Consider the following 16,172-nt stretch of genomic DNA (forward strand, 5'->3'; position numbering starts at 1 on the left):
ATTCAATTATGAAGTAATTAGGCTTAAAAGATTCGTCTCGTCATTTACAGTTGAACTGTGTAATTAGTTATTTTTTCAACTGCATTTAATGCTTCATGTATGTGTCTAAAGATTCCATGTGATGGATACCTTTGGAAGTTTTTTTGGAACTAAACAGAGCCTTATCCGTAGCTTGACCGGTCTCCAAAATTGGAAGTGTGGTGTGGGCACGTGTGAATTTCGATGCGTGTTAAATACATAGAGCAGTTAGCTTAGGGCATGTATAACCGTTAGTGATTAGACAATAGCCGTCTATATAAATCTATGTAAGCAAAATGAGCTGATATGTTTATCATTAAATGGGAAAAGAGTGTGTTATTTTCTAGTATTTCGTCTATAGCTCTGGCTCGTGCTTCCATACAAAATAACATCAATTGTCTAAACTATTGTAAAACTGTATATTTAGCCGTCTATGCATGTTAAATAAACAACAATTGTATAAGGGCATCTCCAACGCGGGTTGCGGAGCCGTCGGTTTGGAGGTGTTTTTTTTTTCTTCATAAAACACCTCTGTGCTCGGCAGCAGACGGCTCCGGCTCGTGCGCCAAGAAGTCGACGCCTCTTCCGACATGCGTTGGAGCGCTATCCCAAGTAGCCGCCGGCGACTATGGATCAGGTGCGCAGGTGGGGTATTTGGCGCGCGTTCGCCGGTGAAATTCACATCCTCGCGCCACCTCTCCACGAATCAGACATAGGCACGTAATAGTCTACACAAACAGTATTTATAATTGATCATGAGCGACATTCCAAGCATTAAACAGCCAAATAGACAGTAACTATATGTGAGTTGGAGAATCAGTCTGCTAAGCTGTCTGTGTTGGTAATTTGCAAAACTTGCATATGACAGATGCATGTGGATTGGAGATGCCCTTTAACTGTTGTAACCACAAAAGACAATCAGTATATTATTTTCGAAGCAGCAATCTTCATTATTGCCACCAGTAACTAGTAGTACCATAACAACGTGGCAGCTCTCAGGTCTCAGGTATGTCCGTCCGGTGCCACATCCTTTGTCATCTCTCATCATGCTACGCGTTTGACTCCGCCACTCCCGGCGAGGCCGCCGTCCCGTCAGCACATCACCTCCCCGATGACCCGCCGGGCTGGCGCGGAACGGGGCCCCGGATCGATCTCCCGGTTCGCGGAGAACGCGGGCGAGGAGACGAGACGTGATGACCGGGTCAGGCGGTCGCTCTTCCCGCGCTAATAAGCGCGAAAATAAAACGATGCCCGCGCGAGCCATATGATTTGTGACAGACAGCGACCACACCGCATCTGAACGCGATCAAGAAGATCCGCCTCGAGCACGAGGACGAGGGCGTCCCCTCCGCCATCCGCGAGATCTCCCTACTCAAGGAGATGCAGCACAGCAACATCGTCAGGTCACTGCTCTCCTCCTTCTGCTGCTGCTGCTTCTCCCCGTCCCGATTGGTTGTGTGCGGCGGATGTGTTTCGACGGGCGATAAATTGAATCGGCTGCTGATCCTGTCGCGCTGCGTGTGCAGGCGGCACGACGTCCAGCACAACGACAAGTGCGTATACCTCGTCTTCGAGCACCTCGACCTCGACCTCAAGAAGCACATGGACTCCAACCCGGACTTCAAGAACCACCGCATAGTCAAGGTCAGATTCTCCAGCTAATTGTACTGACGCACTAGTAAAGTAGTAATGAGTTTCTCCCACCAGAGTACCAGACAACAGTAGCTCCGCTGAGGAGGCTGTGGGTGATGATTGCGAGATACGAAATGGTAATGCTGGGTTATGCTCTCTCTGTGTGCAGTCCTACGGGGCATCGCGTACTGCCACTCGCACCGCGTGCTCCACCGCGACTTGAAGCCGCAGAATCTGCTGATAGATCGCCGTGCCAACCTGCTGAAGCTCGCTGACTTTGGATCGGCAAGGGCGTTCGGCATTCCTGTTCGGACTTTAACTCATGAGGTGCGCTTTGCTGTTAACGTAACGACATGCTGTCTGTCTTGCATGATGATTTAAGCTGTCTGCATGAGTCAAGCCGCTGTTGTTGGAAAATTAACATGCCGTGTTTGCATCTAGGCAATGAATTGCAATTACTTTTAACGAATGCGACAAAATACAATCATTGTCGCCTTTGTTGCACTACAATACACATTTCTTCATGGTTTACCAGTACAACTATCTGACTTGGAATGGAGGATTTCGTAACTGCCACCAGTAATGCCTTTTGCGTTTGCTCTGCTGTATGCCTGTATCATGTCTTAAGGTTGTTTATTTTGTCCTGTACAAATGACACAGCAAGTATCGAAGCTAAAAATGGAAAGAGAAAAAGAACACATGCTTTCTTGGTTGATTTTAGTATCCTCTTTGACTTGAGGCAAACATCATTGGGGCTTTCTTTCAGAAAAAAAAATCATTGCGGCTTTCTTTTGAAAAAGAAACTCATTGGGGCTGGCATTTATATAATTATATGAATGAACTGTTACCATGATTTTCTGCATCTGCTCCTTGATTTTGAGCTTGTTTTCATTTAATTGGAACTGAACTTTTCATTAGGTGATGACGCTTTGGTATAGAGCACCTGAAATTCTTCTTGGTGCGAGGCATTATTCTACATCAGTTGATGTGTGGTCAGTTGGTTGCATTTTTGCTGAAATGGTGAACCAGGAGCCTCTTTTTCCTGGGGATTCTGAGATTGATGAGCTGCATAGGATTTTCAGGTCTCATTTACAAAGTCTTGGTCAAACTTGCTTTAGTTTGTTGCGTGTTTTGGAAGAAATACCTCACCTGGGTTGCACTCTTCTGTCAATGCAGTATTTTGGGCACTCCAAATGAAGAAACTTGGCCTGCAGTTGCTTCATTACTGGATTACAGATCAACATTCCCGAAGTGGCCATCTGTGGTAAGTCATAAACGAGTTCTTTTTATTATTGCAAATGGTGGTGGGTGGGCATGAAAAGTTATATTGTGTTCTGCTCCATAATTAGATAAGTTTGGGATCTCCTTTTAGATAATTAAACATTTCAGTTATTGGCACACTTTTGGTTCTAACATGAGGCTCATGCTGTAGGATCTTGCAACAGTGGTCCCAACACTTGAACCTGCAGGAATTGATCTTCTATCCGTAAGTCACAGTCACACTCATGAATTTTTTGAATGCCATGTACTTGTGTTTGCTTATGTTCTCCACTTCTCCTAGTGACACTGCTTTTTATTAGTCCACTAGATCATCTGCCTTTTGCCAATGCCATTAGTTTAGTGAATAGCTGACATGGCCTTCTTTCTGTGGTTTATTCGAGGGCTGAAAAAATTGATTGCATAGGAATAGCTAGGTTCCATCCACTGGAATAGCTATAAGTCTACCCCCTTTTCTGTGCTCGCGTCTCTATGTGCTTAACATTTTCTTGTTTGCATTCTTGAAGCTGCAAGTATTGCAAAGCAGGCTAGCAGCATTGTAATGCTGTTGTTCCCACATGATGCACAGCCTAATCTGTGCATTACAACAGCTAGTTGTAGAGTTCAATATCAACCTATTATCTCCCACTCTGTGCAGTACAGCCTGTACTACACCGTATCCTGAGTTGCAATTGATCAACAAACGTTACAGAACATTTGCTTAAAAGAATTACAGAACATTAATCGAACTAGATTATATGCCCTCGGTAATGTTATTTTTCTCATTGCTAGTCTAAGTTGCCTTGTTCTAAATTCTGTGATTATATTTTGGTTGTACATTCTGTAACAACCACCACGCGGACAGTCCGCGAGGTGACGGCGGACAGTCCGCGAGGCGTCGCCCAGATATTTATCTGGATGGGCGTGGGACCCACTCGTCAATCCTCTCTTCTTCCTCTTTCCTTCCAGAGCCGAGCGGAGCTCGAGCTCCCGCGCCATCGTCGCCCCTTGCTTCGATCTCCCTCCTCCGTCCACCAGACCTCGATTCCTCGCGCAGGAACCTTCCTCGTCACCTCCTCCACCTTCCCAAACCCCTAAACCGGCTTATCCCCGGCTGGAATCTTTCCACCACCGCCGGACACCATTGGGGGTGCTTGAAGCTTGCTCCACCGCCGATCCGCCTCTCCGGTCGCCCTCCACTCGAACCGACTGCGGGAATGGATTCGTGGTGAGTTTCTTATGCTTCCCAGCCTTTTTTTTCCCCTTCCATGGCGTGTCGCCGGCGCCGGAGCACGGCCTCCGCCGTCGCCGCCGCCCTTGCTGCCGCCTAGGGCGAGGGTCAGGAATTAGTTATCGCGGACGGTCCGCCTGGGGGGCGCGGACGGTCCGCAGGTCAGGTTAGTTTTGTCCAGAGACGATGTTGCCTCTGGTTGTTTTTGCAAGATTGGCTGCGGACAGTCCGCTATCGGGGAGCGGACGGTCCGCCATTGAGGCTCAAATTTGTTCCAGAGACGATGTCGTCTCTGGAGGTTCGCAGGGGTGAACTGCGGACGGTCCGCTACTAGGGCGCGGACAGTCCGCAGTAGAGTCTAGGAAATTGTCCAGAGACGTTTTCGTCTCTGGTGGGTTGAGTACTTGAACTGCGGACGGTCCGCCAGGGGTGGCCGGACAGTCCGCAGGTAAAATGGGAAAAAGTTCCAGAGACGTTGTTGCCTCTGCTGGGTTGGTAGGATAGTGCGGCGGACAGTCCGCCACTCGGGCGCGGACAGTCCGCAGGGTATTTCAGTTAAAGTAAACTAGTTACAATTCTTGGGCTGCACTCATTTAATACATATGCATACGTGTAGCATCCGCATCTGAGGGAGCCGTCTTTGAGGCGATCGCGGCACCACAAGAGCAAACGACGTAAGCCCAAGAGGAGAGGTGTGAGCACCCGGCCCAAGGCCCGTCTGGCCCCAGTGTTGAGCAGCAGGCGCAAGGCAAGCCCCGGTGCACATCCTAGTATTTTAAATTAAGACACCTATGTATGTTTCTACTACTTGTGCATTAAGTTCAGGAATTGTTTGGAACCCTAGTTGCATGATTCATAGGATTCCCGGAGTTATACTAGCATGTATAGGACGATAGTTGTGCTAAGCTTAGCGTTACCGGTAGAAGACGAGTGGTCTCCTGCACTCGCGAGATGTAGAATGTTAGGAGTCGAGTAATTTCCGGTTACTCGCGAGATACGTTATTATCTTTATATGATTCAGTATGTGAGATTGGTTTTGAAATGAACATGGAAATGTGAGACCGGGCGGGGATGATGGATAGGTATGGCAGCAGGACAGGGTTCCTGGGTGTCTTAGCCCCGTCTGTGTCGATTAAGGACCGGTGGATGTGGCAGTGCTGATCGGGGATTGAACTGTACTAACCGCATGCCGGGAGTAGGAGGTAGTCGAAACCGGTAAGCCGAGTACTGCCTTGCTTCGAAAGTACAGGAACCCGCACCCAACTCCTGGGGCGAGTCGAGTAGTCGCGGAGAATTGGGATGCATGTGTTTACTTTTGGTGGTCTCACGTTGAGCTCGGCTGACCATATGTCGTTGGGCTGGTTCCTGTAGTTCGAGGCGGGGAGGGGAATGGTTGGTATGTATAGTCCGACGGGGCAAATACGTGCCGTGTTGGTTAGGTCCACCTTGCAAGGTTAAATCGGATCGATTCGCCGTGTCTCGCGGTTATGAGGGCCTTGGTCTCTTTGTCACACCGTAGCAAAAATGTAGAATATGAGTTAGGAATGTTTATATAAAATATTGAGCTCACCAAATTATTTTGCTTGCATCACCATGATTGCTATAGTATGTCTTCGCGAATATGAGATGAGAGTTAATTTTTATAGAATCTGAAGCTAAAATAATGAAAGTAAGGAATTACTTTAGTTGCTTTTTCTGCAAAATAACCACCAGCCAAAAGCCTTACATGTCTAGCTATGTGGGCTAAGTTATACCCACTGGTCGGGTAAGCCTTGCTGAGTATTAGAATACTCAGGGTTTGTTGCCAACATTATTTCAGGGCACGCAGACGTAGACTTCTGTCCCTGCTGCGCCAAGTTCATCCGCCGGGATGCAGAGGGATGGGTGGTCGTGGAGCCGGACGTCTAGTTAGGGATTTCTCTAGGGCTCACTTTTGGTAGCTGTAGGCCCCGTTCCTCTAGACGAACCAGGATTTCAGTATTGAAAAGTTTGTGAATTATGTATTTATTCAAACTCGGTTTGTAAAACTTAAGGTCAAGTTCTATGTATATTTGTTGTATATTCAATTATGTGTCGTGCTTGTACCATCTGCGCCCACCTTCGCGTGGGACTATCGGTGATGTTTCGATCGGGACGTGGGTTGCGAAAGGATCGCCAAATTAAGCCATTAAGCTAATGAGCCTGATGTGTTCAAATGACGGCCATTACGCTTAATTAGAGTTTTAATTTGGCGGTTCCGTCACAGCTGGTATCAGAGCCGAAACGCACCGAGGGTGGTACAGGCATGACTAAGTTTCGAGTTTTTCTAAAAATATAAAAATGGGTTTTGTGCGTAGGGCGAGCATGCATCTCATTTTTGGAGGGTTTTTGGGGTTTTTCCGTGGGAGTTGGTGGGGGTGTGAGTCTACGATCCTAAGGACCTTTGTAGATGACGTACGGATCGAGAGGGTTGGTAGGGGGCGTAAAAGGTTGCGAGAGTATCGTCGGTCGGACCGGAGGCACTGTCGCGAGGCATGTTCAGCGGACAGTCCGGTTAGGACCCGCGGACGGTCCGCCAGACCTTGAGAAAAATTTACCAGAGCCGGGTGGAACTGAATCTGGTTGACAGTGCGCACGGCGGACGGTCCGCAGACTCTCCGCGGACAGTCCGGTAGACTAGGATTTTGGGAAGCGGACGGTCCGCCCATGTACTGCGGACGGTCCGCCGTACTAATTTCGGCTGGACCAGGGCAGCTCGGTCAGACCAATTGGTGGCGCCGATCGATCGCCTGGCCCCGCCTGCTAGTATCCTTCAGAATTGTTTTGAAGCCCTACCTTCTGCATTGTGCCATGACTTGCAAGGATTAATTTGCTATCGGTTTTGTCTTGATTTATCTGGATGAGGGAACTAACCTCGTCATGGTTGAATGCAGAATGGGAGAACCACCGAACCCTCCTGAGTTGGCCCAGGCCATTGCGGCCATGCTCACTGGGCGCGATGAGCAGACGGCACTCCTCCGTGAGCTCGTGGCGCAGGGCAGAGCGCCGCAGCCTGGACCTCACCATCAGCCGCCTGCTCCTGGATATCCAGAGTTTCTGGCTACTCAACCACCGCTCTTCCATAAAGCGGATGAACCGCTGGAGGCAGACAGCTGGCTTCGGACTATCGAGTCCAAATTCACCCTACACCAGTACAATGATGGGGACAAGGCAGGATTTGCCGCTCAGCAGCTTAGGGGCCCAGCACGCACATGGTGGGACAATCATGTGGCAATGTTCCCTGCGGACACCCATTTCACTTGGGCACAGTTCCGGGAAGCCTTCAGGGCACATCACATTCCAGCGGGGGTGATTAGAAGGAAGCTCACCGAGTTCTTGGCCCTGAAGCAGGGCAATAACAGTGTACTACAGTACTCCCAAGCATTCAACACTCTCTCACAGTATGCTGGGTACCATGTGGACACTGACGAGAAGAAGCAGGCCTGTTTCAGGCAGGGGCTCAGTACCAAGCTCCAGGATCGCTTGGCGATGGTCAGGTTCGACAGTTTCAGTGAGCTAGTCAACGGGGCTATCATACAGGAGGACGCCCACCTAGCTCACAAGGCAGAAAAGAAGAGAAAGGCGCCGGCAGCGGGGTCCTCTAGCAGTGCCCCTCAGAGGTTTCGCTTGGTGCAGTCGGGCCCACAGCGAGCTCCTTTTCAGCACCAGCCACAGCAGCAGTGGGGATACAGGCCCCCTCAGTACACTCAGCCACAGGGGACGGTCAGGCCTCCTGCTCCTCAGCAGAATGAGCAGAAGGTCTGGGTGCAGCAGCCGGGGGTGCGCCCCAATCTGTTTCCGTGCTACAACTGCGGGCAGCCGGGTCACTTTGCACGGAATTGCCCAATGCCACCCAAGCAAGGCCAGCAGTCGAGCCAGCAGGGTCAGAAGCAGCAAGTGGCCCACTTCAAGCCGGGGCAAGTGCACTACACCACCCTCGAGGGTATTCCTGAGGGAGCTCCAGTGATGGCGGGTACGTTCTCAGTAAATGAACAACCCGTTACAGTATTATTTGATTCAGGGGCGTCTCATACCTTTATTAGCAAGGGGTGTATTGTTAGACTGGGATTGAAAACTGAAAGCATGCCCAAGCCATACCACATTCATTCGCCTGGGGGGAAGTTAATCACCAATCAGTTTGTTAAGCAAGTACCCCTACAGTTGCAAGGAAAAATTTTCCCTATGGCCCTGATAATGTTACCAACCCAAAGGATAGATATTATATTGGGTATGAACTGGATGGAGGGTCAGGGAGTTACCCTGGACACGACCTCACAATCTGTGCACATCAACTCCTCTATTCATGGTAGTATGACTTTAAATTTGAGGGATCCAGCGTCTTTGACTCATGCGGTGCACCACGCCGAGGGCAAGAAGCTAGAGGACATACCAGTGGTGTGTAAATATCCGGACGTCTTTCCGGATGATTTGCCTGGAATGCCGCCTGATCGTGACGTGGAGTTTACCATTGAATTGCAACCGGGTACGGCACCGATTTCTAGGAGGCCTTACCGGATGCCACCCAATGAGCTGGCGGAGTTAAAGAAACAATTACAGGAATTGCTTGATAAGGGCTATATCCGTCCTAGCAAGTCACCTTGGGGCTGTCCTGCACTCTTTGTGAAAAAGAAAGATGAGAGCCTCAGGCTGTGTGTGGATTATAGACTTCTGAATGCCGTCACAATCAAAAATAAATATCCCCTTCCCCGGATTGATATTCTGTTTGATCAGCTATTCGGGGCCAAAGTATTTTCCAAGATTGATCTCCGCTCTGGCTATTATCAGATAAAGATTAGAGCTGAGGATATTCCCAAGACAGCTTTTTCCACCAGATACGGACTTTTTGAATATCTGGTCATGTCTTTCGGGCTAACCAATGCCCCTGCTCATTTCATGTACCTCATGAACTCGGTATTCATGCCCGAGCTAGATAAGTTTGTCGTTGTTTTCATCGACGACATTCTTATATTTTCCAAGAATGAAGAAGAGCATGCAGAGCATCTCCGCATTGTGCTTCAGCGCCTGCGGGAGCACAAGCTGTATGCCAAATTTAGCAAATGCGATTTTTGGCTCAAGGAAGTCCAGTTCTTGGGCCACATCATCTCGGACAAAGGGATTTCGGTTGATCCTAGCAAGATTCAGGATGTCCTGGATTGGCGGGCTCCTACCTCTGTTCCTGAGATTCGAAGTTTTCTTGGGCTAGCAGGATATTATCGCCGGTTTGTACCGGAGTTCTCAAAAATTGCTAGGCCCATGACCGAATTACTCAAGAAAGGAGTGAGATTTAGTTGGGGCAACAATTGTGAGCAGGCTTTCCAGACCTTGAGAAGACTTCTGACGTCTGCTCCTGTCCTGGCTCAGCCAGACATCACTCGACCATTTGATGTTTATTGTGATGCATCAGGTATGAGTTTTGGCCGCATTCTCATTTCCGCCTTTGACTTAGCCAGGTATGATTCTGGCCTTGATGTTTGTATGTGATGCATTAGGTACGGGCCTTGGCTGCGTCCTTATGCAAGATCAGCGGGTGATAGCTTATGCTTCCAGAGCACTTAGGCGACACGAAGAGAACTATGCCACTCATGATTTGGAATTGGCAGCAGTGGTGCATGCGCTGAAGATTTGGCGACATTATCTCCTGGGTAATCCTGTGCATATATACTCCGACCACAAGAGTCTAAAGTATATTTTTACTCAGAATGAGCTAAACTTGCGCCAGAGACGGTGGTTGGAATTGATTAAGGATTATGATCTGGAAATCCACTATCACCCGGGCAAAGCTAATGTGGTAGCAGATGCATTGAGCAGAAAGGCAAGTTGCACTTGTATCTCAGTAACCCCTATGCATGCAACTCTATGCCAAGAGATGGAGAAGTTGAATTTGGCTATAGTAGCTGAGGGTACATTTACTCATATTACCCTCACTCCAACACTGCGGGATCAAATTATTGCCGCTCAAAGAGATAATATTGGCATGGAAAGGATTAGGCAGAGGCTCATGGAAAGTGACCCTCGTGTGGCATGTTTTCAGCTAGATGGCGAGGGTGTGTTATGGTTTAAGAACCGGCTGGTGGTACCTAAGGATTTAGAACTCCGGAAACAAATTCTTGATGAGGCTCACCTCTCTAGGTATTCTATCCATCCTGGCAGCAACAAGATGTATCAGGATCTGAAACAGCGGTTTTGGTGGACAAGAATGAAGCGGGAAATCGCAAGTTATGTGTCAGAATGTGACACCTGTCGGAGGGTTAAGGCTAGCCACTTGAGATCAGCCGGCCCCTTGCAGCCATTGAGTATTCCATCCTGGAAGTGGGAAGACATTAGTATGGATTTCATCGTCGGTCTACCCAAAACTTCCAAGGGGTATGACTCGATATGGGTTATTGTAGATCGTCTCACCAAGTCGGCCCATTTTCTACCGGTAAAGACCACACATGCGGCGAAGCAATACGCTCAGCTATATATAGATCGCATTGTGAGTCTTCATGGAATTCCAAAAACAATCATTTCGGACCGGGGTGCTCAGTTCATTGCCCGGTTCTGGGAGCACTTTCATGCCGCCCTCGGCACTCGGCTCCTCCGCAGCTCGGCTTATCATCCCCAGACTGACGGTCAGACAGAGAGAATAAACCAAATATTAGAGGACATGCTTAGAGCTTGCGTGCTCACCTACAGTCAGAAATGGGATGAGTGCTTGCCATTGGCCGAGTTTGCTTATAACAACAGTTATCAAGAAAGCATCAAGATGGCTCCATTTGCGGCCTTGTATGGACGGAAATGCAGAACGCCTTTGAATTGGTCAGAAGCGGGGGAGAGAACTTTCTTTGGGCCCGATATGGTGAATGAAGCAGAAGAGCAGGTTCGGGTCATTCAGGAAAATTTGAAGATTGCCCAATCCCGACAAAAGAGTTATGCGGACAAGAAGCGTCAATCCACCCTGTTTCAAGTAGGGGATCATGTCTATCTGCGGGTATCTCCAATGAAAGGGGTTCAACGGTTCGGGGTGAAGGGAAAGCTCGCACCTCGCTATGTTGGGCCTTTTCTTATTGTTGAGCAATGTGGGCCAGTGGCATACCGTTTGGAGCTTCCTGCCCACCTATCCGCGGTTCATAATATATTCCACGTATCTCAGCTCAGGAAATGCCTCCGTGTTCCGGAGAAGGTGCTTGACATTGAGAAACTACAAGTGGAACCCGATCTTGTCTATCCCGAATACCCAATCAAAATTGTTGATCACAAAACCAGGGTCACTCGGAATCAAACCAGTGAATTCTATAAAGTGCAATGGAGCAATCACTCTGAGCGGGAAGCTACTTGGGAGACGGAGGAATTTGTTCGGACTAAATGTCCGGAATTGCTACAAGTCTACCAAGGTACACCCCAATTTATAACTCTCCCTTTAGCTATTCCTTAAATCTCGGGGCGAGATTTCTTTTAGGGGGTAGGATTGTAACAACCACCACGCGGACAGTCCGCGAGGTGACGGCGGACAGTCCGTGAGGCGTCGCCCAGATATTTATCTGGATGGGCGTGGGACCCACTCGTCAATCCTCTCTTCTTCCTCTTTCCTTCCAGAGCCGAGCGGAGCTCGAGCTCCCGCGCCATCGTCGCCCCTTGCTTCGATCTCCCTCCTCCGTCCACCAGACCTCGATTCCTCGCGCAGGAACCTTCCTCGTCACCTCCTCCACCTTCCCAAACCCCTAAACCGGCTTATCCCCGGCTGGAATCTTTCCACCACCGCCGGACACCATTGGGGGTGCTTGAAGCTTGCTCCACCGCCGATCCGCCTCTCCGGTCGCCCTCCACTCGAACCGACTGCGGGAATGGATTCGTGGTGAGTTTCTTATGCTTCCCAGCCTTTTTTTTCCCCTTCCATGGCGTGTCGCCGGCGCCGGAGCACGGCCTCCGCCGTCGCCGCCGCCCTTGCTGCCGCCTAGGGCGAGGGTCAGGAATTAGTTATCGCGGACGGTCCGCCTGGGGGGCGCGGACGGTCCGCAGGTCAGGTTAGTTTTGTCCAGAGACGATGTTGCCTCTGGTTGTTTTTGCAAGATTGGCTGCGGACAGTCCGCTATCGGGGAGCGGACGGTCCGCCATTGAGGCTCAAATTTGTTCCAGAGACGATGTCGTCTCTGGAGGTTCGCAGGGGTGAACTGCGGACGGTCCGCTACTAGGGCGCGGACAGTCCGCAGTAGAGTCTAGGAAATTGTCCAGAGACGTTTTCGTCTCTGGTGGGTTGAGTACTTGAACTGCGGACGGTCCGCCAGGGGTGGCCGGACAGTCCGCAGGTAAAATGGGAAAAAGTTCCAGAGACGTTGTTGCCTCTGCTGGGTTGGTAGGATAGTGCGGCGGACAGTCCGCCACTCGGGCGCGGACAGTCCGCAGGGTATTTCAGTTAAAGTAAACTAGTTACAATTCTTGGGCTGCACTCATTTAATACATATGCATACGTGTAGCATCCGCATCTGAGGGAGCCGTCTTTGAGGCGATCGCGGCACCACAAGAGCAAACGACGTAAGCCCAAGAGGAGAGGTGTGAGCACCCGGCCCAAGGCCCGTCTGGCCCCAGTGTTGAGCAGCAGGCGCAAGGCAAGCCCCGGTGCACATCCTAGTATTTTAAATTAAGACACCTATGTATGTTTCTACTACTTGTGCATTAAGTTCAGGAATTGTTTGGAACCCTAGTTGCATGATTCATAGGATTCCCGGAGTTATACTAGCATGTATAGGACGATAGTTGTGCTAAGCTTAGCGTTACCGGTAGAAGACGAGTGGTCTCCTGCACTCGCGAGATGTAGAATGTTAGGAGTCGAGTAATTTCCGGTTACTCGCGAGATACGTTATTATCTTTATATGATTCAGTATGTGAGATTGGTTTTGAAATGAACATGGAAATGTGAGACCGGGCGGGGATGATGGATAGGTATGGCAGCAGGACAGGGTTCCTGGGTGTCTTAGCCCCGTCTGTGTCGATTAAGGACCGGTGGATGTGGCAGTGCTGATCGGGGATTGAACTGTACTAACCGCATGCCGGGAGTAGGAGGTAGTCGAAACCGGTAAGCCGAGTACTGCCTTGCTTCGAAAGTACAGGAACCCGCACCCAACTCCTGGGGCGAGTCGAGTAGTCGCGGAGAATTGGGATGCATGTGTTTACTTTTGGTGGTCTCACGTTGAGCTCGGCTGACCATATGTCGTTGGGCTGGTTCCTGTAGTTCGAGGCGGGGAGGGGAATGGTTGGTATGTATAGTCCGACGGGGCAAATACGTGCCGTGTTGGTTAGGTCCACCTTGCAAGGTTAAATCGGATCGATTCGCCGTGTCTCGCGGTTATGAGGGCCTTGGTCTCTTTGTCACACCGTAGCAAAAATGTAGAATATGAGTTAGGAATGTTTATATAAAATATTGAGCTCACCAAATTATTTTGCTTGCATCACCATGATTGCTATAGTATGTCTTCGCGAATATGAGATGAGAGTTAATTTTTATAGAATCTGAAGCTAAAATAATGAAAGTAAGGAATTACTTTAGTTGCTTTTTCTGCAAAATAACCACCAGCCAAAAGCCTTACATGTCTAGCTATGTGGGCTAAGTTATACCCACTGGTCGGGTAAGCCTTGCTGAGTATTAGAATACTCAGGGTTTGTTGCCAACATTATTTCAGGGCACGCAGACGTAGACTTCTGTCCCTGCTGCGCCAAGTTCATCCGCCGGGATGCAGAGGGATGGGTGGTCGTGGAGCCGGACGTCTAGTTAGGGATTTCTCTAGGGCTCACTTTTGGTAGCTGTAGGCCCCGTTCCTCTAGACGAACCAGGATTTCAGTATTGAAAAGTTTGTGAATTATGTATTTATTCAAACTCGGTTTGTAAAACTTAAGGTCAAGTTCTATGTATATTTGTTGTATATTCAATTATGTGTCGTGCTTGTACCATCTGCGCCCACCTTCGCGTGGGACTATCGGTGATGTTTCGATCGGGACGTGGGTTGCGAAAGGATCGCCAAATTAAGCCATTAAGCTAATGAGCCTGATGTGTTCAAATGACGGCCATTACGCTTAATTAGAGTTTTAATTTGGCGGTTCCGTCACACATTCAAGTTGTTGACTCCTCCCCACCAATCTGCAGAAAATGCTACGTCTAGACCCGAGCAAGAGGATCAACGCCCGGGAAGCACTCCAGCACGAGTACTTCAAGGATCTCGAAATAGCGTAGTAGATCTGTCATGCCCGCTCCCCCCCCCCCCCCCTGTACATTAGCATTTGCATTGCTTGGCCCGGCCGAGTCCTCCTTTTTTGCTGCTGCGCTAATTTAAGATGGTGTCTGGTCCTATTATTGACTTGTTGTGTAGATAGATGAGAGCAGAAGGTTATCTATCCCGGTATCCTCAATGTCGCAATTTTGCTCGCTTATGTGTGGGGCGCTGTGGACTTTTCTCGTGCCCTGAATCCTGATGCTGCTGATGCCCACTTCTGTGCGTTAGCTGGTGCTGTTACTTAAGCATCCTTGTTGTCATCAAGGAATCTGCTGCCCCGTTGACATATCGCACTGAGATCACTGATCAGTGATCAGATGCCGTCGTTTTCATTTTTTTTTTGAAGAATAAAATGCCGTCACTTTCTAACTGAAAGGCACGATCGCATCTGAAATGCAATACGGCATGGCATCTGGGTGTGCAGTGTTCAGGTCTGTACTGGCCTCTCATGTGATGGGAGGGAGGTGTGAGGTTTCATTTGTGGACAGGGTTTTACCGACCGGTCCGGCCAAACCGGCGGGGTCCGGTACCGGTATACCGGACCGGTTTGATCGGAAACCGGTCCAAACCGGTCGAAGTCAAATTTGAATTTAAAATCCTCTGTGCAAACGGTTCGTACCGGTATACCGGCCGGTTTGACCGGTTTACCGGTCGGTTTGACTGTAACCCGCCAAATTCAAATTTTTTCTTTGTTGGTTTAAATTCAAATGCCTGCAAAGTATACTAAATGAATGTTTGTATAACATGTTTTAGCCTAAATGAACCCTCCAACCCTCTTTTGTACTACTTTTACATTGTATTTGTATATTTTTGTATGCACGTTTTTTTTGTTTAACTTCAAATCCCCGCAAATTATACTAAATGAACGAATTTTTGAGAAAATTTGACACCTTTAGATTCATCGCACATTGAAGTATTTTTAGGATTTTTTTTATTTTTTTAAATTCAAATTCAAATTTTGAATTTGGACTGGTTTGATACCGGCCCAAACCAAAACCTAACCGGACCGGTTTGACCGGTTGGTTAACTATGGTTGTGGAGAGGGAGTGAACACAGACCGCGGAGCCGACGTGCAACTGAATTGAATTTTAGTTGATAGGTTGGTACTTAGTACTTACACAGTACATCAATGCCAAAAGAGAAAACGGTGTTCATGTTTTTTTTTTCAACAAAAAGATATTCATGTGGTAAAGCGATTCCAGGGCACGGAAACAGGAAGAACAGGATGCCTGGACAGGTCAACCAGCAGAAAAACGGTTGAATAAATATAAGGGAAATTTATGTACAGCACATTCTGAAAAATTGATTTTGTGCAGAGCACACTATGAAAGCTGATTTTGTTCCTAGTACACATGAGTTTGTAATTTTGTCTACAACACACCACACTGAGTATAATAATCATTTTTAGCTGAGTGAAGGTTCAAAAGACCATTTTGCCCCCGGGCCCACATGTCATCTTCTTCTTCTCCCGCTACTCCCTCTCTTTCGCCGCCACCTCGGCTCCCTCTTCCCGTGCCGTTCTTCCCTCCGACCCTCCTCTCCGCCGCTCCTCCCCTCCTCCAATCTTGCGGCGACGAGCGCGCAGGGAAGCCCGCACGGTGGTGGCGGTCGGAGGAGGAGGAGGAGCGCCGCCCGCCCTAGGAGCTCGGGGCGGCGCGGGTCGGGAAGGGCGCGCCGGATCTGGGGAGGGCGGCGCGGGTCGGGGAGGAGCCACCGCGGGGAGGGCGGTGCGGAGGGGCGGCCCCGGTCGGGGACAAAGTCGCCGTGGGGAG

General features: G+C 49.2%; 1 protein-coding gene across 1 annotated transcript; it reads left to right on the forward strand.

The window, feature by feature from the left end:
- Positions 1–1,383: 1,383 nt before the first annotated feature.
- LOC120654497 (cyclin-dependent kinase A-2-like) lies at positions 1,384–14,636 on the forward strand. The gene is made up of 7 exons (XM_039932042.1): positions 1,384–1,421; positions 1,545–1,675; positions 1,820–1,977; positions 2,569–2,732; positions 2,827–2,914; positions 3,083–3,136; positions 14,274–14,636. Exons 1-7 carry the CDS (start codon positions 1,399–1,401, stop codon positions 14,358–14,360), a joined length of 705 nt encoding a protein of 234 aa, XP_039787976.1. The 5' UTR covers positions 1,384–1,398; the 3' UTR covers positions 14,361–14,636.
- The last annotated feature ends 1,536 nt before the right edge of the window (positions 14,637–16,172 follow it).

The sequence above is a fragment of the Panicum virgatum genome, chromosome 1N (assembly GCF_016808335.1).
Source record: "Panicum virgatum strain AP13 chromosome 1N, P.virgatum_v5, whole genome shotgun sequence".
Taxonomy (NCBI): Eukaryota; Viridiplantae; Streptophyta; class Magnoliopsida; order Poales; family Poaceae; genus Panicum; species Panicum virgatum.

Excerpts from the sequence above, each read along its gene's own strand:
- LOC120654497 (XM_039932042.1), top strand. The coding sequence starts at position 1,399 with ATGCAGCACAGCAACATCGTCAG. Across the intron at positions 1,978-2,568 it reads TTCGGACTTTAACTCATGAG|GTGATGACGCTTTGGTATAG; the intron begins GTGCGCTTTGCT and ends ACTTTTCATTAG. Across the intron at positions 3,137-14,273 it reads CAGGAATTGATCTTCTATCC|AAAATGCTACGTCTAGACCC; the intron begins GTAAGTCACAGT and ends ACCAATCTGCAG.